At 46.3% G+C, this 22,909-nt stretch overlaps 4 protein-coding genes across 6 annotated transcripts; 1 reads left to right on the forward strand and 3 right to left on the reverse strand.

Moving 5' to 3' along the window:
- Positions 1 to 208: 208 nt before the first annotated feature.
- Positions 209 to 2,712, reverse strand: LOC135398832 (uncharacterized). Its single transcript, XM_064630345.1, has one exon. The coding sequence runs from the start codon at positions 2,529 to 2,531 to the stop codon at positions 327 to 329; it is 2,205 nt and encodes a 734-aa protein (XP_064486415.1). The 5' UTR covers positions 2,532 to 2,712; the 3' UTR covers positions 209 to 326.
- Positions 2,713 to 8,361: 5,649 nt separating this feature from the next.
- LOC135398836 (uncharacterized) lies at positions 8,362 to 11,832 on the reverse strand. The gene has a single exon (XM_064630348.1). It carries the CDS (start codon positions 11,361 to 11,363, stop codon positions 9,102 to 9,104), a length of 2,262 nt encoding a protein of 753 aa, XP_064486418.1. The 5' UTR covers positions 11,364 to 11,832; the 3' UTR covers positions 8,362 to 9,101.
- Positions 10,849 to 16,047, forward strand: LOC135398837 (NLR family CARD domain-containing protein 3-like). Of its 3 annotated transcripts, XM_064630351.1 has the most exons (3): positions 10,849 to 11,300; positions 12,036 to 12,183; positions 13,502 to 16,047. In XM_064630351.1, the coding sequence occupies exons 2-3, from the start codon at positions 12,141 to 12,143 to the stop codon at positions 15,697 to 15,699; spliced, it is 2,241 nt and encodes a 746-aa protein (XP_064486421.1). In that variant the 5' UTR covers positions 10,849 to 11,300; positions 12,036 to 12,140; the 3' UTR covers positions 15,700 to 16,047. The 3 variants fall into 3 exon arrangements, with proteins under 3 accessions (XP_064486421.1, XP_064486419.1, XP_064486422.1); XM_064630349.1 differs by having other exon boundaries at positions 10,849 to 12,183; XM_064630352.1 differs by lacking the exon at positions 12,036 to 12,183.
- LOC135398838 (N-acetyltransferase ESCO2-like) lies at positions 15,979 to 22,883 on the reverse strand. Its single transcript, XM_064630353.1, has 6 exons — positions 22,780 to 22,883; positions 19,699 to 20,959; positions 18,327 to 18,451; positions 17,323 to 17,431; positions 16,331 to 16,485; positions 15,979 to 16,267 (listed from the first exon to the last, which is right to left on the reverse strand). The coding sequence occupies exons 2-6, from the start codon at positions 20,950 to 20,952 to the stop codon at positions 16,144 to 16,146; spliced, it is 1,767 nt and encodes a 588-aa protein (XP_064486423.1). The 5' UTR covers positions 20,953 to 20,959; positions 22,780 to 22,883; the 3' UTR covers positions 15,979 to 16,143.
- Between the last annotated feature and the right edge of the window lie 26 nt (positions 22,884 to 22,909).

Raw genomic sequence — 22,909 nt, forward strand, 5'->3', positions numbered from 1 at the left:
CTGACCCTCTGTTAAACATTTCTCTTTTCCGTATTGCAGTATTATTAGCCGTACATCAAACCAATCTGAAATTAAGCACAGATAATCACAAAACCGCTTCAAAAAATGGAAAACAACTGTTCTTTTCTGACCATTCAGGCATACGATACTCACTCACACAGACACCTTGTAACACAGCTATTAGTAGAAGAAACAAGGATGATGGGGCTTCAGCTGATCAACAATGTATTCAACGTGCATAAGCATAAAAAAAGTAGCAGAAGTGTCAAAGTTTATAGAATGTTTTTTTTTTGTTGTTGTTGTTGGACTTGCGCCAACGGACTCTATTATTTTCGAACCTGAACGACATCTTCCAGCTTCAGGTACGAAAAAATATTCTCTAGACACTCCACACTCAGTTGGTCAATCTGCGTGACACTGCAATCGGTCGGATGGCACTCCAACTTCTCCTTCACGATTCCACTAAGAACTAGGAACCAACTGGCAATGTACCTCGATGCCACCTTCACACAGTTCCTGGCATTGTCTTCGGAAAGCCCACCGTACGCCTTCAAATGGGGCAAGAAGGCGTCGCTGAAACGCACCTTCTCAAAAGCCACGGCTGGACCTCTTTCCGTTTGCACCATTAACGCAAACTTCACCGCCTTATTCAGCGTCTCGTAGTTCCGACGACGGACTTCTTCTATGTCAAACACAACAACGCTATCTACACACTCCGGTCGCATGCCGAGATCGAGAAGCGTGTAGTTTGCCGATACGCCGGCACCTAGGATCCTCAGCGACTGCGGATCCCCGATGCATCTTGAGAACTTGTTCAGGGCCTTGTTCACTTTCAGCATGGCCACAAATGCGTGCACAGAGTCACTGTCAAACCTGCTCTCGTGAAGGACAAGTTCTGAGACTGAAGCATTTTTTGCGAGCCCCTCGAATAGGAGAATCATGTGAGACTGTTGCAGCTCCATGCTCAATTCTAAGTACTTAAGGGTTTTATTTATAGACAAGAGCGAGCAGAGCTCTTGCGCTGACGAGTCATCGAACTTTCCTGCTCCGAGACAAAGTCGCTTGACGTTACAGTCATACGAAAGTGCACTGAACAGCTCCTTCAAGTGTTCAGGAGCCAGCACAAAATTCGCGTCAAACACGATTTCTTCTACCTTGTAGCTGTTTGTACGGAGCACTCGACCCAGCTGGAAAATACCGGCCGCATTATACGTAATCCCCACCCTATCACTAGCACCGTCCACCTCCAAAGTTCGAGAGAGGTCCAGGGCTTCGTTGTTGTTCGCTTTGATGTGTCCGAGGTGCAGGTGCGTCTTTTCGGTCTGTTGTAACAGAGCTTCAATGAGGGTTATTGCGCCACTGCTCGTCATGGAATTTTGTTTCATCGACAGCACTTCCAAATTTTTAGCCGCACCGAGGCACTTGGACAGAGCTATAGCGCCACCGTCCCTAATGTAACTGGAATCGAAGCTGAGTTCGCGAAGTCGCACACAGTCCTTAAGAACACGTACAAGCGCTCTCACTTTGCTGCAGTCCAGATCACTTTCAATGAACCTCAACGACGTCAGCATCCTGTGTTGTTGTAGCGCATCAGCCAGTACGGCGAGCGCGGACGCATGAAGCCGACACCCTGTGAACTCCAACTTCTCCAACTTCAAAAGGGGAGATGCACTGAGGCCTTCTGCAATGATGTGCAACTCATCATTCTTGAACTGCACCCCTTCTATTTTTACTTTTTCCAGTCCAGGATTGTTCCGTAACATGTCAGAGAGGCTGCCAGCGCCGTCCATCCCCAAATACATGATCCCGATGTTGAGAAACTTTAAGTTGGTGCACGACTTTGCCCCGTCTAAGAATTCTGCGCCCGACTCAGGCCACCGATCATTAGCCCAGGCGTGGAGCCAGAGGAGCGTATTTCTCGCGCCAATGTTATAGCCAATCAAGCCCAGGGATTCGTCGTTAAGTAGGACCTCGTTGAGTTCCAGCTTTTCGAGACAGGGCATGCTTCCCACCGCGGCAGCCAGCTCATCACCATAGTCGTCGTCGAAGTCGTACGACGAGAGGACAAGTTTTTTCACAGCCTTGCTCACAGAAAGTGCGTTGCAGAAGAGGGAAGTGTAGTTGTTTACAAAATCGTAGTCGTTTATGTCAACTGTGCTGATGCAATGATGTTCTTTTAGGAGCCAGTGTACTGCAATGCAGGACTGTAAAATTAAATCTTGACTAAATATTTCGTTGAACCGTATCTGCAGAGGACACAGAGACAGATGGTCTGGGGTGTCTTCTATAAGCTGAGTGGCTATTGGATTAAGAATTTGGTTCCACAATGTCAAATGCGAAAATATCCAACACTGTCTGTCACTGCTTGCTGTGCATGGATGAGCCATGTCAAGATCTCTGCTCTCGAAGGTGTTTTTGAGGCCAGTGATACCCTTCTGAAACCTCGCTGTTTTATCTGCTAATTCAGAAGGTTTACAATCTGAATAAATGCTTACGAGAGAGTTGTAATATTCAACAAAGGAGCCATCCATGATTCTTACTTTATCTTGGACACAGATGAACACACGTAAACAACCACGACAAGTTGAAACAAGGACGAGACTGCTTGGATCGGCTATTGGCTTATGTTGGCTTTGGTTGGACAGCTGGATAGATCGGATGGAATCTAGGGGCAGCTGGCGATCCCCTATGGGAGAGACGGGTCACGGGTTAGTTACGTTAGTGACCGCCGCAAGCGCCACATAGCATTATTGGGCAATACCAAACACTTGATGAATCAACCAATTTGTAGCTTTATTTTTACTTTAAGGCGTATGCTACCGCCCGATGCAAAGGGAAGGCCGCTATCCATCCATCGGGGAGAGAGAATCACCCTTGCCACCGCCTTTAGTCTGCTACGCAGGGATACACAGGCTGTTGCTAAGCACGCGCTATTATCTCTCTTATACTGCTTCGTCGTTGTGCTTACCACAACACAGCTTACCATACATCGCCGCGGTTTCGACAAGTCACGTGGTAACGAATAGTGCGAGCTAGCGCCAAATCCCATAGCCAAGCGGCGATTGCCAGAACTACTACCCCGGTGCTGGGAGCATTGCGGATGTCCAGGTCTCTAGTATAGTAGTAGGTCATGTCTAGGGGCACCCGTGGAGGTCCTCTTCGTATTTTTATTTAGTTTTTCGCCCCTGCGAACCTATTTTTGGAATCTGCCGTACATCAAAAGGGATTAGGTGCACGGTACTCTACTCTACTTTATCGAGGGTCCAGTAGCACTTTACAGTGTGCGGCATGGAGGAAGGAAAATAAGGAGGGAGTGTGACGTCATTTTGCACGATTCCGGAAGTTTGGGTGAGGAGAAGCAACTGGGACAAACAATTCTCCTCTCCCAGCTCTCTAGCATCTCGCCGGGCGCCACAAAACGCCATCCACGCCGGTAGCTGCCCCAGCTTGTTTGTCCCAGTTGTGGCGAAGTCTCACCGCAGATTGGCTGCCTCAGTCACCTGATCGATATGACGTCCTCATGATGCGTCACTTCCACTACACTTTTGTGATTCGGAAAGAAACGGTCGTGCTCCCTCCTTAGTTTTCCTTCCTCCAAGGTGTGCGGGCATACCAGTAACAGTTTTAGACTCCTTCGTTTGTCGCCAATACGTTCTTCTGCTATTCTTGCTGTTTTTGGTCCGTCGATAGTTCAACGTTGTTTTCGTTCTGTCCGTCTTGGCCGTGGTAAGTGGCGCTTCTGTCTCCCACCCCCAGGCGGCGCTGCTTTTTGTCCTTTGGAGTAAGGGCGGGCACTTCTTAGCGCACTTCTGGTTCAGGTTCAGGGGTGCCTAAACCCTTTGGAATCAGGGCAGGCTCCATATGCAGGCCACAGCCTTTGGCAGGTTCAGGTTCAGTAGTAGTAGTAGTAGTAGTAGTAGTAGTAGTAGTCGCGTCCTATCCCTTTCGTGTCAGGGTGGGCTTTGGCACTTCGCCTTCACAGGAGTCGTGTCATTGCCTCTGGGACAAAAAATAAACTAAAAAATACACGGAAAAAACTCGAAAATAGATGATTTAGTCCTCGTTCTTTTCTTCTTGTTCACTGCTTGCGCTGCGCCTTCTCCATTCCATTAGGCGGCGCTTCGTGGTTTCCACTTCCGCCATTTCCGCTCTTCTGGGCGCTGCTGGCTCCGCGTCGTGCGTCATGGCGTGGTTCTGATGGGTGCTTTCCCGAGTATTGTGCTGGGATTCGCTGTCAGTGTTGCTCTTGGGGTCGCCTTTGGCCTCTGTCGTGAGGCAGAGGGCTTCGGCGATGTTGCAGTTCCTTTTGCCTCCGGGCAAGCTCTCACATAGTAGGACTACGTGGGTGATGTCCTCAGCAGGCGACCCGCATATTTTGCACGCTGTGTCCGTTTCCCCGAAGAGGTCAAATTTCCTCCTTTGAGTCATCAGCGAGCCTGTGCGGGCCTGGAAGAGTAAAGCACTCGCTTGGTCTCCTCTGTAGCATTTTGCTATGCGGGGCTTCTTTTTAAATGTCCTGTACGTCTCGAGACTTGGTCGCTTTTCCATGTTTTTTCTCCATTTCTCCAAAGTTGTTTTGTCCACCTCTGTCTTGACTGTTTTTTCCCATTGTTTTACTGATTTCGAGTGGTGTCGGTCTGTTCCTTTGCTGTATGTTAAGTCTAGGATTGACATCTTTCGGATCCAGCTTGTTTTGAACTTCTTGTATCGGAGGTATCTGTGTAGCCTTCCAGCATAGTTTTGTTGGGGCAAGAATCTGAGTCTCCCCAGATACTGCAACTTGGATCTGGCCTCTCTCTGGGTGAAGGTTGACCAGCCCATTTCTCCAGTTATAGCTGCGTTGGCCGAAATGCCATTGCCTCCTAAACACCACCTCCCCAGTTCGAGTTGGTGCTTTTCCACTGTTTTCCAGAATGTTTGGGTTAGTGCCAGTACATCACTTCCATAAGTGATGACTGGCACAGCCATAGTTTTCCAGAGTAGTCGGCCTATGGTGTATCTATTAAAGCTCTGTCTTACTGTGTTCCATATTAAGCCTTTTAGTTTACTTGATTTTCGTAGTAGCTGCTCTTCGTGTGAGGTCAGGATGCTTTTTTCTTCCGAGATGTTTATGCCCAAGTATTTATAGTGTCCGGTTCTTGAAATTTCTTTCCCCTGGATGCGGTAACGGGGATTGTGATTTTTGGCTGCGCCGAACCCCATCCACGCCGATTTGTCCATGCTAAAAGTCAGTGAGTCTTCTTCGGCTACTTTTGTGCAGATTGTTAGGAGGTCCTGTAGGTCCACTTCAGATTCTGCAAGGAGAACTATATCGTCGGCAAATGCAAGACCGGAGATTTTCGTGTATTCTCTTTCCCCTGTAGCTGTAATGGTGGTGAATCGAAGCCCAGGTCCTTCTTTGTGTAGTCTCTCGAGCAAGTCATTCACATATATGTTGAATAATGTTGGTGACAGCGGACAGCCCTGCTTCAAGCCTGCTGTCATCTTGACTGGTCTCGAAACAAGTTCTCCCAGCTCAAAAACTGCTTGATAGTCTTTGTAGAGGTCCTTTATCAGTGTTACTGTTTCTTCATTGAAGTAGCATTGCAGTTTTCTCCAAAGCCTTTCTTGTGGGATGGAATCATAGGCTTTCTCCAGGTCCAGGAACATGATATATAATTCAGAGTTTTCTAGCTGTTTATATTCAATAGCCTGTGTCAGAATGAATATGTTATCGCTGGTTCTCCTGTTTGGTCGGAATCCATTCTGTGATTCGTGCAGCAGGTTCTCTTTTTCTATGCATGCTTGTATCCTTCTGTTTATAATTTGGACAAAGAGCTTGTAGGTGTTGCTGAGTAATGCTATTGGCCGATACGAATTCAAGAACTGGGGATCCTTTTCCTTTCCTTTGTGGAGTAATTTAACCTTGGCCTTCTTCCAGCTATCCGGGATTGTCTTAGAAAGTAAGATTTTGTTGAAGCAGTCATTAAGAGTTTCCAATGATGTTTCCTTCAGAGATTTCAGAAATTCATTTGGGATTGCATCTGGACCTTGTGATTTCCCGTTCTTGAGGTTCTTGATTGTTCTTCTCATTTCTGTCATTGTAATGGGTTCAGTAATGTCCAGATCTAGGAGTTTGTTGCTTTGTGGTTGAGGTTGTGGTAATTCTGAGGTGAGCCGGCTCTGTTGATCTTCGTAGTACTGTGTCATATAGTCTTCAATTTCTTGATTTGTCTTGAGGCTCTTGGTGCCATCTTTTAATGTCGGTTTCCACTGGCTAGGTTCTGTTGTCATATGCTTGCAGTATTGCCAGAGCTTCCTGCTGGCCTGTTTGCCTGCGGCTTTTATGTCTTGTTCCATTTGAGCGTGATATCTGTCTATTTTGTTTGCAATTAATTTCTTTACCTTGGTTTTCTGTTCTGCATAGCTTTCCCACAGAGTGGCTGCCAGAGGGGAGTTTAGTTTCACTGCCTTTCAGCCAGGCTTTCTAGGCTAGGTGGCGCAAGCTACCGTCCGCTCCAAAGGGAAAAACCACAGTATCCATCCATATCCTTTCCGGTCGGGTTGTTCCGTCGTCTGCTCTCTGGGTTGTAATTTCCCTCTTTTTTTCCTGTTCTCTGTTTTTTGTCGTCCATTGCCTCAATCGGTCCTTAGTTATTCTGAGTTCTACATCGTAGTTCTTATCCTCGCGTAACCCCGGGGCTGCTTGTAGTGAGCATGGCCTGTGCGCCCCTACAGCAGCGCATTCCAGAATCACATAAGCTGTAGATTGGGTTTGTCCAATCTCGCACAGTTGGCAGCATTGATCAAGCTGTTCAAATTTGCTTCATTCCGCACCTCGCCTCGAGCAGCAGACGACTCTCTATAGAGTTGTCAGATAGCTGCATACTGCATAGCATAACACTTCCTATGCGTTTTCACGTCTGGTCTTAGGGGAGGTCTGGTCTATTAGCATGATGGGCACCTGGTATTTTTGTCCAAGTTTTCTCGTTCTAAGAATCCATTTTGTAGAAATCCCTCTAGGATCGTGGCCTTGTAGACTATGTGCGGCCACCTGCTGGTCGGCCACGTCAATCAATCTACTTTCATATAGGAGATTTCGCTGAGAGCCTCCCTGGCTTCAAAGGAAGAGAGTCCTAGATCGCCTATCACTGCCTCGTTGGGTGTACGCTTGTGCCCTGTGTGCTTGCAGTTGCCAACTGTGGTTGCCAGTTTATTCCGCGCTTTCCTATTCCTTTTTAATTTTGCGTCGCAATGCCAGTGTGACTGTGAGACAGTCCAGACGTGGATAGATGGAGAGCGAAATGAGTGGGGGGGGGTACAGGGGAGACTAGTATGTGTCCTGGGTCGACTTCAGGGGGAACTATGCCGACAACTGTGCCAGAAATCCCCAGAGAGCACAGCGTGTATTGTCAGCAAGTAAGGGGAAACCAAGTGTCGGTACATATGGTGGCAGCCGCATTTACGCCGACGACCGGTGCAGGGATTCGAACCTGCGTCAACTCCCAGTCTCGGCGTGAAAAGCAGTCGTCCTAACCACGCTGCCGCGGGAGCTGGTCTCTCCTTTTTCCCCAACGGACAATTGAAAAACGGCAATGACGCTTCCCAAAAATTTATTACACACGCTTCATCGGGTAAAAACGGCAAGTGTGAGGCTCGCTCCAAAGTGATACGTAGCAAAAGCCACAACGCAGTTTGGGAGGAAGAACAAAATGAGTGAAAGTTTTTACAACACTCGCCACGCGAAAACTCGTAATAAAGTTTAAGAAGCTTCACCGGACTTTTCCCAGTCTACCGGAGTACGAAATGTGCAGCCAATTATTATTGCCGATTAAATTTTTTGCCGTAGCATTTACCACTTTGCAGGGGGAGAACTGATTTCACCTCAGTTGGCGTGGAATTTTTCGACATGAATGAGAAAAAGAAAAAGCGAACAAAAGAAAAGGAAAACCATAAAATCTCGTTGCTTCCTCTTTTGGGTCCCCTGGGGGTCACTAAATATAGGCACACTGGGTCCCCATTTCAGAGAAGACGTCAGAGTTTAGTGAGTTACGGATCATCAAAGGTACGGTATTTTGATATCAGGACGACGGGTGGGCCAACAGCCAGTACGAAATTGGTGACGTGAACCATTCTGTCTCAACCACCCTCTATTGTATTCGTGAAAATTCCACGATCTGTAGATATTTTGCGTTTCTAACTGTGTTTGTTATAAATCTATAACCGGGCCTCCAGGATTGGGAAGCGAACAAGAGGTAGGATACACTTCAAGTTGACGAAGTACCTATCGCGGTTAAAAATAGGTGCATATGGGCTTGACGGTTATTCATGGCCTGCACTGCAATTACCATACAAAAATAATGAAACATTGTACAGTTTCACCCAAGATTATTCAACAATATCCTTTATTTGTAAAGCACTTGAACATTCCATTACTTGTTATAGTTCATTTGTTATAGTCCAGTTTTCTTTATGTACCGCTGGAGGCACAGGACCGTTCTTTCCGGGACCATTTTTTCCTACACCCCTCCTGGCTACACCACTAGAGCGCTTACGGTTTCTGTTCTGGCATGCAATCAAGCCACCAATCCAAAACAAAGCTTGCTGACTAGGTTTAATCACATCTGAAAACAGCATTCAGTCACCTTTATCTCTGTTGCACACCCTTATGAAGAAAGTACAACTCTCAGTCCGCCGTTTCTATGACATAAAATTTTTGTGTTGCAGATTGACATGGCTACAACGTTTAAAAACTTGTAAGAATGTGTGTAAATACTGTAAATACTTGTGTAAATGTGTGTGTAAATACTTGTGTGTAAATGGTACGTCATGCCGTTAGATTTCACGCGATGAATGCAAGAGGACTTTGTACATGACACCACTGAAGAAAGGTGCCAAAGAGGATTTTCAAATCAAAAAATATACAGAGTCTCAAATTTGAAGTATGCAGATTGGTCAGAGAATTTTTTTTACCACTACAAAGTAGAACATGCCAATACGTCCTTCATAATGCTGTCAAAATCCACCGGAACAAATATAAACGTTGTCGGACAAGCGTTTCGCTAACACACAAATTCTAGAATTGCATTCCCTTTAGTGAGCAATCGTGCAATAACTGCGATTCATGCCGTATTTTCAACTACTGTATCATCTGCTCCAACCACGTCGGACACCTTGAGGTAGCTGAATATTTGATAAAGGCACTCTTGGTTGAGCTGGTCAATTTGCAGAGCGTCTCCACCGTTGTCGAAGCATTCCAGCCTACCGTTGACTACTCTAGTCAGGACTAAATAGTTTACTGTAACGTAATGCAACGCTGACCTGATGCAGTTCTCTGCCTGGCACTTTGAAAACCCTCCGACCTTTGCAAGGTGCTCTACAAAGGCACTGCTCACGAGTAGCTTTTCGAAAGACAGGGCTGACGTCCTGCCGCGTGACAGCCTCAACGCAAACTTTACCGCTAAATTCAATACTGTCTGGTTGCGACGAAGCGTATCTTCGACCGCAAACGTAGCTTTCGTTTTGATGCATTCGAGGTCGAAGTTCAGTTTCAGTAAGGTGTAGTTTTGCGAAACCTGAAACGAAAGCTTCTCAACTAGACGAAATGTTCCGCTGAACTTTGAGAAGTGATTTAAAGTCTCGTTCCTCTTCAGCATTTCAACGAAAGCTTCCACAGATGACTCGTCAAATCTGCAACGTTTGATTACGAGTTTCGATAAGGACGTATTTTTGGCTAGGCTTTTGAATAAAATTATTTGGCACAGCGGATGTACTTCGACACCTAATTCTAACGACTTCAAAGCCTTATTCACAGAGAGTGCGTGGCTTAGTGTATTTGCGACCCCGAGATTAAGTTGCCCCGATTTCACGATGAGCTGCGTGATGTGCACATTGTGGCCGACGGCTTCGAAGAGTTCTTCCAGGTGTCTCGACGTCAGATATAGGTTGTCTTCTAACAATAATTTTGTCACCTTAGTAGAATTTGTTTTTAAGGCCCGACTCAAATGGAGATACCCAACGGCGCTGTACGTTAGCTGCACCCTATTGCCTGCGCCCGTTTTCTGTAGTGCCCGACGTATAAGGTCCGCCTCGTTATCGTTTGTCGCCACGTGTCCAAGATGATATGTCGCGTCAGATGTGCTGCAATTAATTCCTTCGAGCAGCTCGATCACCCCTCGAACAGTTAGGGCGTTAGCTTTAAGGAATAACTTTTGTAAGCTGCAGCTCGAGCTCAGATATCTTGCCAAGACGCGCGCTCCTTCGTCGCTCACGGAAATATTTGAAAAGCAAAGTTCCTGTAAGCTCGAATTCATAGCAGCACTAGCAAGCGGGGGTAGGATTAACGCATTATGAGCATCGCTGTCGCCTAACCTGCAAGCTTCGAGACGAAGCGACCTTATTTGCCTTCCGTGCTCGATGGCTTCTGCGAGCAGAGGTATTCCTGTCGGCTGCAAAACGCAGCTGACAAACTCCAGTCTCTTTAATTGTACGAGCGTTCTTAAAGATGCAGCGACGACCTGAAACGCGTTGCACGTAAAGCTCACATTCCAAAAGGCAACCTTTTCTAGCGCTTTGTTGCGCTCAAATATTGCCTCGATACAACGCGCAGAATCGCTGCCGATGTACATGACGCACAATTTCAGAAATTTGAGCGCGGTGCAAAATTTGAGGCCGTCCAAGAGCGCCGCGCTCGATTGCGGACGTTCGGCATTTCCAAAAAATGTTAATCTCGTGATCGTGTTTCTCGCGCCTATCTTGTGTCCGATTTCATTCAATGCTTTGCTGTCCAGAGAGACTTCCCGCAATTCTAGTTGCTCAAGTGTATCCATAGCACCCAACGCAGCGGCTAAGAGATCCCCCCCATAGACTCTGTCCGACACACACGATATCACTAGGCGTCTTACGGCTGTGCTCAGATAAAGCGAGTCGTGAAATAGGCACGCGAATTGAGATGTCGCGTAGTAATAACTATTTAAGTGCACCTCACTGATGCAGTGATGCCATTTCAAAAGCCAGTGAACCAAGACACAAGCTTCAAGAACGATGCTTTCGTCAAATGACTCTGAATATCTTCCTGCCATAGAGCACAGCGTAAGCTGGCTCGGTGTGCTTGCGACGAGTTGAATTCTTATCGCGAAGAGCACTCTGTTCCATGGTGTCAAGTCAGAAAATATCCAGCAGCTTTCCTCCTTGCTTCCTGTGCACGGTGCAGCAATATCGCAGTGCTCGTTTTGAAAGACGACTTGGAGGCCGATTAGTCTTTGGAGAAGCGGAGAATCTGACGACGAGAGGAATTCCACACAGGGAAAAGTACTAAGCAGGTAGTCGTAGTAATCCGATAGGAACCCGCTTTTGTTAGAAACACGAAGGTCAGTGTCTGTCATCTGCGCCAGTAAAACAGACGTGTGAGAAACGCGGAAGAGCTGCGTCGTTCACCGTGCACATTATACGCACTTTCAAGCGCACGAGCGAAAAAAAAAAGAAAAGAAAGGGGTGGGGTTCACGTTTACCCCTATGCTGGGCACAAACTCGCCTAGCGACGGCTCTGACAGCGACAATGGAGGCATAAATCCATAACAGATCATACCATTTAAAACTGCATCATTTCAACTACAGGGTGTTACCCTATAAAAGCCGACGCATACTCAGCAGACGACACCCAAAAGGGATGTCGTCTGCTAACTGAGAGGCGCCATCTTGGCTGTTTTGACTACGGGAACCTCACGTTTTGCGCTATAACTTTGCGTTACGGTGCTCAATCACATCGATATTTACCACGATCGAATCTCCTTACGAGTTTTATACGTAGGCAACACATTGTACCGCCTGCATTGAGTAATTGGCGAGCACAGCATGCCGGCGCGGGTAGACTTTTATAGGGTAACACCCTGCACCAGGCATTATCTCCCTCGCTCCCTCCCAGAAACGCAGCCCGCAGCCAGCGACACAGCTGCCAGCATCCGTCGCCTTATTTCCCGTACTGTGCATCTGTGATCCGCAGCCCCTCAGCGCATAATGTCACTTCGCAGATGACCCTGGTTTGTTGATATATGCAGTGCCTGATTCTGAGGAGGCGCTGATATTTGCATGATATGTCGTCAAGGCTGCGTCCACGCCGTATACATTCGACAAGATGAACACAAACGGCTGCGTCTAAATCCATGATTTCGCCCGAGGATCTGCGATCTGGGGAGCGGACAATGGGTGAGACGTATTACAGTTGTATTTAAGTCTTAAAAAGAGCATTTGGCAAGGTGACACAAAATATACTTTGCGCCGGAAATACAGTTCATTCCAGTACAGCCGAACTGAAATGGTCGTTTGCAATCATTTATAACACCAGACTATACTTCATAAGGTGTGTTTATCCACAGTACGTGCAAAGTTACCTAAAAATGTACGATATACATGTACACTGATCAAGTAGGGTCGCTATCAGTTCCGCGTTATATCACGCTAGCTTTCGTTGCGCGCGGCAAGGCGTGCGCAAGGATCCTTGTCGTTGCTGTCGTTGTGCAACAATGTGGTGACAGACCTACCGGATGTTTCAGCGTATGAGCGTGCTAGACAGCCAAGAGAGGACACGACAAAACGAGCCTGAGTGACAAAAATGAGTGAAAGTAAATGAAATTCAGAACCTCGAATATCTTTTGTCTTCGAAGGCACAGAACGTAATGGTGATTTGTTTGTTGCTTGCTTGCAAAAAATGTGACAGGAAAATCACGATTCTTCCAGACTTCATGAAGGAATATTTGTGTCGCTAAAAAGCTGCCGAACATATGTCCCGGAGGGACCTTTGGAGTTACTTTGAAATAAATAAATAAATAAATAAATATCAGAAAGTCACCAAAACTTTTCCCCAAATTTGGCAATACTGAATGCGTGTAACACGAAACTGTATCCACTCCTCTTCATATGCCGACATGGCATTACAGATTAGTGGCACCTAAATTAGTGGCTGATTGTGCCATCCAATACTATGCCAACCTTTCCTATTTCATATTTGGCTAGGCTGGTCTCCTGCACTTTTATTCGACAGTTGTGAGTACTTGGTTAAAAACAATGGAGACCATTTATAGTTCATGTGCAGAGGTTTACTCTGAGCAACACTGTGGAATAAAGGCATCAGAACCAAAGGAGGCAAATCTGGTCAAATATGGTAAATGTGCAGTGGGAAAGGCTGGCATTTTATTAGGTGGCACAGTATGACCGTCATGCGGTTTTAACCTTTCGTGGTTCACTCTGAAGTTGGTCAACGTGCAGAGTCTTGCGTTTCTCTGGGAATTCGAAAAGACGAATATGCTATTCCTACAATAAATACGGGTGTGAGTGAAAGAAATAAAGAAATATAAAAATAAATGCGATAATATTGCACAAACAGCTGGACAACGTAAAATTTGTAAGGCACAGCAATAACTCTTGCTGGTTGACCTAGTCCTTGGTTCCCTTTTCCCTTATTATTATTATTATTATTATTATTTTTGTCGTCGTTGTTGAAGTAGTTTTGTACTCTCTTTTTCAGACATAAACACTATAATAAGGGAGTGCACAACAGAGGTACGCAAGTGCTGCAGTGATTTCAAAGATCACAATGAATGTGCCAAGTACATCAAGCATAATCTACTGGCTGTGATGAACACTCTTAAAAATGGCCGTACCGATTTCTACAGACGGTGCACAGCAAGCCACAGCGACACCTGCTGGCTTCTCTGCAACCTCAGCCCGTGGAATCGCATTCTGCACTTCGTCGACATCGAAATTAAGGAAGACAGCCCAGGCAGGTTGACTCTCCAGTCAATCGACGTCGAGATCCTCATGGCCTTCTCCGCCGACTCCGTCATTCGAGCGGCTCTCACCATCTACCTGCTCATGAAGAACCACCGCTGCATCGAACGTCTCAACCTCGTCAACGACGTAGTCTCGCGGAGGTACCCGTTCCTCCTGTTGCGCGGGCTCTACTTCAACCGCGGGTTGCGGCACCTGAAATTATCCTCTTCTCCCACGCCAAAGATGTTCGGCGACGACCTGTCGGCTGCCCTGAAGCGGATACCGACGCTAGAATCGCTGGAGATAGGCAAGATAAGGCTGAGCAGGAACGCAGCGGGTATCATCGCGGACATGATGCAGAAGAATTCTTCCCTGACGAAAGTGTCGTTTATGGAAAACGAAATAAGCGAGGCGGGGACGCTCGCCCTATTGGGAAGCCTCACGTGTAACAAGGTGCTCGAAACCCTCTGCATCGACGACAGCCGCCTGGAAATCCGCGGCGCAGAGACATTGAGCCGTCTTCTGTGCACTAGCCAGACGATTAAGGAGCTGTCAGTCAAGTATATTGCCAATCTGAACGATGAGCTGTTCATGTCAATCGTGAGGCCCTTGAAGCTTAACGGAACGTTGCAAAAAATTGAGTTTTCGGGAGGTTCGTTGACCATAAAAGCCATGGAGCATCTGGCAAAAGTGCTCAAGCTGAACAAGTCGCTACAGTTCCTTCACGTTGTTGACTGTAACATAAGACATCATCACGCTAAGACACTGTCTGAAATTTTGGAATGCAACGAAACGCTCCTCGAAATGCATCTCCAAGGCAACAGCCTGGGTGACAAAGGTGCGGAGGAACTGGTACGCGGCATAGAAAATAACAGCACTCTGCGCGTGCTGAGACTGGATTCGAACAACTTTGGCACCGGAGGTATCAAATCTCTGGCGACTGCCCTGAAGAGCAATACGACGCTTCGAAAGCTCATCCTGGGTCACTTTGACTGCCACAGCGAAGACGAGAGCCGTTTGCTCACACAAACATTTCGTAAGACGAACGTCTTGGACCGAATGCAGCTCAGCTACGACCTGTCTGGTTTCCAGGAGTTTGTGAGCTCACTTAAGACCACAGAGTACCCGACAACGGAAGTCAACATCGACGCGAGCCTCGAGCTGGACGGCAAGCACCTCAAAGCGCTGTTCCGAGTTCTTATCACTTTACAGAGCGTAGAAACTGTGATCGTCGAAGCCCCCGTACTCATTGATGATGCGGTGGCTGTGAAGGTGTCGAAATTTCTGTCCACGTGTCAAACGGTGAAACACTTCCACCTGAACACGACCAACGCCGAAGCGAGCGCCTTTCCGATATTGATTACGGGACTCAAGAAAAATATGAGCATCGAGCGTGTTGAAATGGAGTACTGCGCCCAGAACGGGTACTCCGCGCTCGCGTTCTTCGACCTCCTCAAGGAAAATCGCAAAATAAGTTACTTCAGCTACCTGAAGACAAACATGGAATACCTGCGCATGCTGCCCAATGAGATGGCCTCGAATTACACCCTGACAACATTGAGGGTTTACGAAGAGGCCAACTTCAAGGGGGCGCTCCTGGAAGTGTACGAGAAGCTGAGACGTAACCTCTTCGTCGTGGACAGGGCAGTAGGGTTCGCCCTGAATCACTGCGTCGATCGGCGGATGGCGGAAGCCTACGAGAGACTCTGCGACGTGAAGTACCTGCAGGAACATCTGATGGACGTCCGAGGGATGACCGAGGTGCAGGTTGAGTCTACCATGAGGTCCGCCAGAAAGTTTATTATCGAGCATTACCTTCCGATAACTAGGATTGTGAAGAAATGTGTGGTGTGCCACGAAGCCGCGGGGCAGACTCAAATCGATCAGCTCGACTATCATGCGTGGTTGCATATATTTTCGTACCTTAAAGTGTGTGACGTCATTGACAGGTAATGCGAGACTATTCGTATAGACTACTATATCACAGCTATAACTATTTTTTACGTCATGTTGTATACATGTGCCAGGCACCAAGATTTTGTAATACGTACATATATATATATATATACATATGCATGATACATGGATTACACATAATTATATAACGATTGGGTATATTTGTTACCCAAACACCCATCCCAATTCTTTTGTATTGTTTCCTGGATGTGCAGAGAGAGATTATTGATTGTGTGGAAGTGCTGCAGCCAAGAATGGGAGTTAGGTCAGTGCTAATACACGTTGACACATGTTTATTGTGTTAACAAATGCTGTATTGCCAAAAATAAAGACTAGAGATACATACATTGTTGAAAAGACTAAGCATTCCGTCTCATTAAAATGCTCATTGATGCGATTAAAAAAAAAAAAAAAAGAAGCACACTCAAACCTAAATCTAGGCTACCAATAAATAAGAAATTCCTCCGTTTTACAGTACGACGCAGCCAATCTCTGTCCCATCGCTGAAGGCACAGAAAATGCCAGTTGCCTAGGGTCGACCAGTTCCCCGTGGAAAAAGCGTTTCCTGAAAGTAGTGGAGCTATTAGGAGCGTGTTTCTCTACGTTTGGCTCGAATCTGAGCACGTACCTGAGGCAGTCCAACAACTTTGTGGCGACCTTTTTCCTTCTGTGCGAATCGGCGACCCAGATACGCGATACACCGCAGCACGCTGCTACGGGCTCGGGATCGTAAGTCATGCTTTCCGAGCTCTTGGCTCCCCTGCGCCGCACGACCCTGTATGCCTGACATGTGCATGTTAACATTAGTGTCCACATGTGTGTTGTCGCTACAGCCCCCAGCTTTCCGCGAAGCCACGAAAGTTGACGTCTCGAAATTGACCATGCCTCGCGGAACCTACTGTTTCTCTCAGAATAGTTAGGGCCTGACTTTTTCAGGTTTTATTTTTTGCCAAATTCGGGGGGTAAATATCGGGCGATATTTTTCGTTCGAAAATTCGGGTGTATTCGGGTTAAATCCCGTTACGGCATATTCTGTCGTCAGGAATTCGGCTGTATTCGGGTGATTTTTTTTTTTGTTTAATAAAAATTTGTCTTAACACGGAACTAATGTTTAGCAATGTTATCAAACTTTATTTTAATGCACGCTCATGAGTGTGCCACGCGACCCGGATGTTTTCGGGTAGATTCGGGTTAAACCCGAATATTACGGATTTCGTTCGGGGGGTAAATATCGGGCGGATACGGATTTAGCCCAAAAAAGTCAGGCCCTAACTGAATAGTGTGTTTTTCGCGGAATGTTAGACATTTTACCAGAAATTCAGTCGCGACTGATACTGGCCGAACGTGCCTCAAAGAAAGACGATTTAGAAACGGGAATGCCCCGAGCAAAATTGTCAAAGTGGAGCCCAATTTTCTTTGCGCACTGAAAAGTTACAAAGGGCTTGAAAAGCGTGTGGGACGAATCAGTAGGCGATCTTAGGAGAAAGCCGCAACATTTTCTTGCGCGTTTTCTCTTGGCCGCGGAAGCTCGCAGATTTGCAAATCCCACTTCGCGGAAATGTTAATTTTCCACCACGGAAAGCTAGGGGCTTTGGTCATCGCACACTGCAGGCGGATTACCTCGGTTATGGACGCGGCGGAAAGATATCCAACGACTTCTTTCTGTTTGACGTAGATGAAGTGGGACAGTTCTGCTTTCCGTTCTGCTTCGGCCTCAGGTCCGAGGTCCCTGAAAATTGTACGAGGTGACAAGTGCGGCACCCTATGTGCGGCAGATTTGATGCTCTTGATGATTTGAAAACTTTGTTGGATGCACATTTCGGAAATACTTCGTGGGAGGTCGACTTCACGATCGACATATCTTCCGCGGTTGCTCCGCGGATCTCGTCTGCTTCGAGCGACTGGTAGTTTCAACGTTCTGCAAGGATACTGGGGATTGTCGGCACTTTGCAATGCCCCCAGCAGGGCACAAAACCCTTTCGTTGTGAATGTGGCGTCAGTGCTCCAAGCTTACACTCGAGGCTCGAGAACGAGGCAGAATGATGTTGGAATGAACGTAGAATCGATGGTTCAGTGGTGAAAATAACGACATTTCTATAACAATTTTTCACTGAGTGGATTACCGCCATGAGCCATTGGTAGCCAGATGCTTTTGTGTTCAAAATCCGAGTTTTTAGAGGCCATCGAGCATTAGCGTGACTAAGCAGACGACATTGCGGCGTTACATGTCCACGTGGCAAAGGTGGAGAGGAATTCAATCTAGGGCAGCTACAAATCTACTAGTATTTATGGAACAGATTGAAAAACAGTTTGAACCTTTATAGTGGCCTTTCCGGAGTTGAATCGGAGCCGGACCCTCATCGTCGAACCTATAAACCCGATCCGAACTAAAAAACGATTCAGCTCAACTCTCTGTTCAGCAGCGATTAATAATTTCGGACGCCTCATTTAGACTTATTGTTTTAGAATGGGTTCAACTATCTTCTGGAACGGCGGATGAGGCGGAGGGGGGGGGGGGGGGTTGACGAGGGGGGCGAGAGGCTGAAATGTGGCTCCTGGAACTGTAAAGGTTCCGGACCCCTGCACCCCTTCCCCTAGACTTATACTTAAAAGCAGAAGCATACCTCTCGACACGTTTCCGAATGTCTTTAACTTTGTCGAGCATGTGCTTCTTGTCGGACGGCCGAACCATCACAATACGGCTGTCGGAAGTGAGGCCGACGTCCACCACATGCTCGTTCTTCCAGCCCTGGAGAAAAGAGAACACAAGTCAGCCTCTTGAAAACTAGAACACAAAAGGCAGATGAAAAGTTCACACAAACATGTTTTTTTTTTCTAGGCCAAAGATTAGAACTTGCACAATTATACAGTCAAACTCCTTTATAGCGAACACCTTTTTAACGAAAATACCACTACAGCAAATTTTTTTGCGGTCCCGCTGGAGCCCTATAGGTCCAATAATGGACATCCTTTTTAACGAAAATACCTTTACTGCAAATTTTTTTTGCTGTCCCCTGAGTTTCGTTGTAAAGGAGTTTGACTGTACTACAGGTTTTCCCGGCAATTTTAATCCAAGTGCCAGCTAAATTAATCCATGCCCCATAAAGTTTGCATGGCATGTGGATTAATTTCGATGGCGCTTGGATTAAAATCACCGGGAAAACCTGTAGAACTTGCACATAGTGAACCTGCATATAGTGAAGATATGGAAGTAATCCTGCAGTCCAGTGTTTTGAAACCAGCTGCAAACTACCGATATAGTGAATGATAAAAATGACACAGAGGCAGGTAAGCTGGTGGACACGATCCATTGGTGGTGAAGCCTGAGCTTGGGTGACCCCTAAGCGACAAGCTAATGCAAGTTTCCTTTGTAACACTCATCAGAACAGAACAGTTGGAAATACGTTATTACCGTCATTAGAAGAGTGGATAATTAAATAAAAAGTGTATAAAAATAGTGTGGACGGAATTTAATAAAGCGTATAAAAATAACAGAGAAGCACACAACGCAAAGTCAGAAGAAGTACAAGCGCTACTTCCAACAGCTTATTATTCGGGAGTTTATCATTCGAGGGGTCAGCACCCTTTTTGTAGCCTTACTTCGTAAAGAACTGGAATTTCTAAGATCGCGACCCGTTTTTTCGAGTGTGGGGCGACTATTTATTTGGTGGAGATCTTTCGTGAATAAACTGTTGGAAGTAGCGCTTGTTCCTCATTGTATTTATTCTGTCCTTGTGTTGCGTTGTGTGCTTCTCTGCTAGTGTCATTAGTCCAAAATAAAGAGACCCCAATGACTATAAAAAAAATTAATCTATTTGTCCTCGCACACAATTTTTTTCGTTAGTTATAACGCGTTTCGAAGACTTGCATACAGATACGTGCTTCTGGATATGCTTTGGGAGACTAGTGTTTGTTTGTACCTTTTGCAAATTTTGAGGGAGTTGAGGAAAATTCAGATTCCTTACACACAGTTGAAAATAACACGCAATGTCTCACCAAAAACTTGACGGTGCCCAACTCCTTCTGATGGTATTGTAGGTGGGCAACCTCGTCGTCTGCATCACCCGCACTGTAGGTCATGCCGCATGCTGGACACGTAACGGCTCCAAATTTCTGTTGTCCAGCATCGATTATCAGCTGCAGTGGATCCAACGCTGCACGAAGGAACTTCTTTTGGAACTTGGTCTGGATCGTTTTCGTACCCGTTCCGTCAGACGTCTTTTCCCGCGCCTTCTTGCAAAAAACTGGAAACAACGGTCGTTCTGCTCCCACGCTATTTGCAGACCCGGCGTTGAGTGTCAAATCATCCGCTTCACCGATGCAGACAACACTGGACTTTCTGGTGTCTATGTCTGATGGCTGCTTCTGTGCATGGATGCCTGTTGCAGTTGAAGACGCATTAGGAATCGTCAGAGTTACGTTGACAGACTGCGCTTTAATTTCTGCCCGATCGTGTACTTCATTTGAGGAGGCTTGATTCCTGGCAAAGGTGGATTTTGTCGGAATTTTATCCGGGGCTTGCTTCATGCATGGCATGGTGCGTGCAAGCAGCGGGGTGGTTCTAACATGTTGCGTTGCATCGTTTTCTTTCTCATCCTGCACGTTCCAGTTTTGATCCTGTTCGATCACGTGTTTCTGATTGCCACTACACGCCGAGTCTTCCTTGCATGGTGGCATCTGATTATCCGATTCCTTTGTCGGAGTTGCCGTACAAATTTCGCCCGGATCTTGAGTTGACGAAGGACGAATTCGAGTTGGACGAGAAACTTTCGGAGCTGTCGCTGGCCTCACCGAGAATCCGGAATTCCAGCTCTTTTTAAAATGGCAGACGACGCGTTTTGTAGCTTCCAGTGCGGTCCGTGGCGGTCCTGAGAAAAACCTGCGTTTTTTCGCCGGTGGTCCGTCGTTTTCCTGAACGTTGTTAGAGTGGCACTGAAGAGGTATTACTATCGTTTTCTCCGCGTTCTTTTCTTGAAGCTTCGTCTCCGGTTTTGTGCTTGTTTTTTTCGCAGATGACATCTTTCTTGAACTTTTCGAGGCTGTTTTGATCTTTCGCGTCTTTGTCGCGTATTTCTTTGGAGGGGACCTTTCGACCTCATCCGCTTTTGTTGTTTCACGATTATTAGGTTCGGGATTTAGAGCACGGAGACGCTTCCGTTCCAGTGGGTTTTTATAGTCGCTGTTTTTGGAATAAAAACTCGGAGGCTCGATGGAGCAATCTACAGGGTCATCCACTGTGCTGCGGTACATTGTGCTGCTGTGAAGGGAGAGACAATCAATTTCACTAATAATGCTTTTCGCACGATGCAGAATGCAGTGCATGCTTTTTGCAGAGATAAGGGCATGCCTCCACATTACAAGTACAACACAGGTGGGCAGTGATGAATAAATTACTTGGAGCAAACGAGATACAGCTGGCTGTGTTACCAAACGCGCAATTCTTACGTGCAAGAGCGTAACAATTGGCGACCGCTTGGTATTCTTGCTCAACAGTCAAAGATTGTTAATTTCATAAGCAGAAAATGAAAACACATCTGCATGCAAGTGTGGGACAACTGGTAATTTCGATAATTTTGACAGCAACATATCAAGAAAAAAAAAGAACGTAAGGCAATTTTGCATGTGCCAGATCATTTCAAACAAACGGTCATGTGGAAATAAAGTCACTTCAGAATCTAGTAGGGTACTCCACGTCCAGGAAGTGTTCTGTATTGAGCGCTGAACCCGTGAGAAAAGGTAAAATTTAAATGAAGTTTCTGAAAAAGGAAAGTGAGGTTGCAGTGAAGACGTGTGTTGAGTACGTAATAAGGGTCTGTGCAAAATCCTTCATAATCACCGTGTCTGGATGGACTACATGCATTTAGGACGACATGACGAATATACAGTCTGCTCTAGCCATGTCTCAAGCGTATCTCGCTAGCACATCTTCGGGAACAAATGTGGCATAACTCGAGAGGTAAGAAGTCCTTGCGGTCACGTTGCATTCCCATCCTTGCTGTAGAATTCGCTCGTTTCTAAAAATAGTAACCTCGTCATAGTTACCCTTCAAGGTTTTACTAGTTATACCTACCATATTAAAGTGGCTTAGTTACCTTTTAAGAAATAATGTGGAGTACTCAAAAATAATAGTAGTAATAGTAGTGTGCCTGGGCAATTGCAGACGTATCTGCAACAGCGAACAACGAGAAATGTTTGTCTCTTTGTTCTCACAACTTTGTTTGCTGGTAGCCTAAAATTTGGTTCGATGGGGGTAGGGCGGGCACGATGCAAGCGCTGGTTGTTTTTTAGACACCGTTCAACTACTGCATTCATGGTATAGATTGCAGAACATGATCTGGCGACTGGGATGATTACAGCTCGACTGAAGATGTTTCCTTGGGTCACATATACTCTGCGTATGAGGTGGCAAAATTCGTGGAAATCCTGGTCTGGGAAAGACGGAGGTCCACGGCTCCTTCCATATGGTTCCCACTGATTTTTTGTACAAAAAATTACGAAGATCTTCAGCCGTCGTTTTGCCTGGGATGTAAAGCACACTTTATGACCAGGGCTTCAACTTTTCAGAAAAAATATTTATAAGCTACAGGTATCACACGAGGAAATACGTGGAAACTGTACAATAGTGACGCGTTCACAAACGTAACTGATCACTTCTGAACAGTAAAGATCACAGGATGGGAAGGAAGGTGGATCAATACAACACAGGGCGCCGTGCAGCAGATTCCTATTGCAATGAGTGCTAGCGCCTGCGGTTTCAAAGCTATGTTTTTATCGAGGGTTTTCAACGACTGCGGGAAAGTTCCAGGTTCTTCCACCTTGAAAACGCAACTTCCAGGGTACCTTCACGTTCCACCAACCTTTCAAATTCCATGGTATTCAAGGGTATCAAGGACCAGTGTGAACCGTGTAGTACTTAGTTACTACTACCCAATACGACGCAGTGACACCGTTTCGCGTTCCGTAGCTCACTCAGTATCACAGTCGGTAAAACAGCGAGTAAACGCGAAACAGAGGTTCATAAAATGCTCTTCGACGGTTTCCGGTTAAATATCAACAAGGACGGTGTGCAATACTCACAAGTTGCTTCGAAGTTGCGTTATCTCGCAAACTACGACATGCACGTTTGTCAAATATTTCGCGCTCTGTGAAATTTTCCTTCGGCTCGTATTGGCTACTTATTGGCCTTTCTCAGTCTCAGCCTCTCAGC

Source organism: Ornithodoros turicata, chromosome 6 (assembly GCF_037126465.1).
Source record: "Ornithodoros turicata isolate Travis chromosome 6, ASM3712646v1, whole genome shotgun sequence".
In the NCBI taxonomy this organism is placed as follows: Eukaryota; Metazoa; Arthropoda; class Arachnida; order Ixodida; family Argasidae; genus Ornithodoros; species Ornithodoros turicata.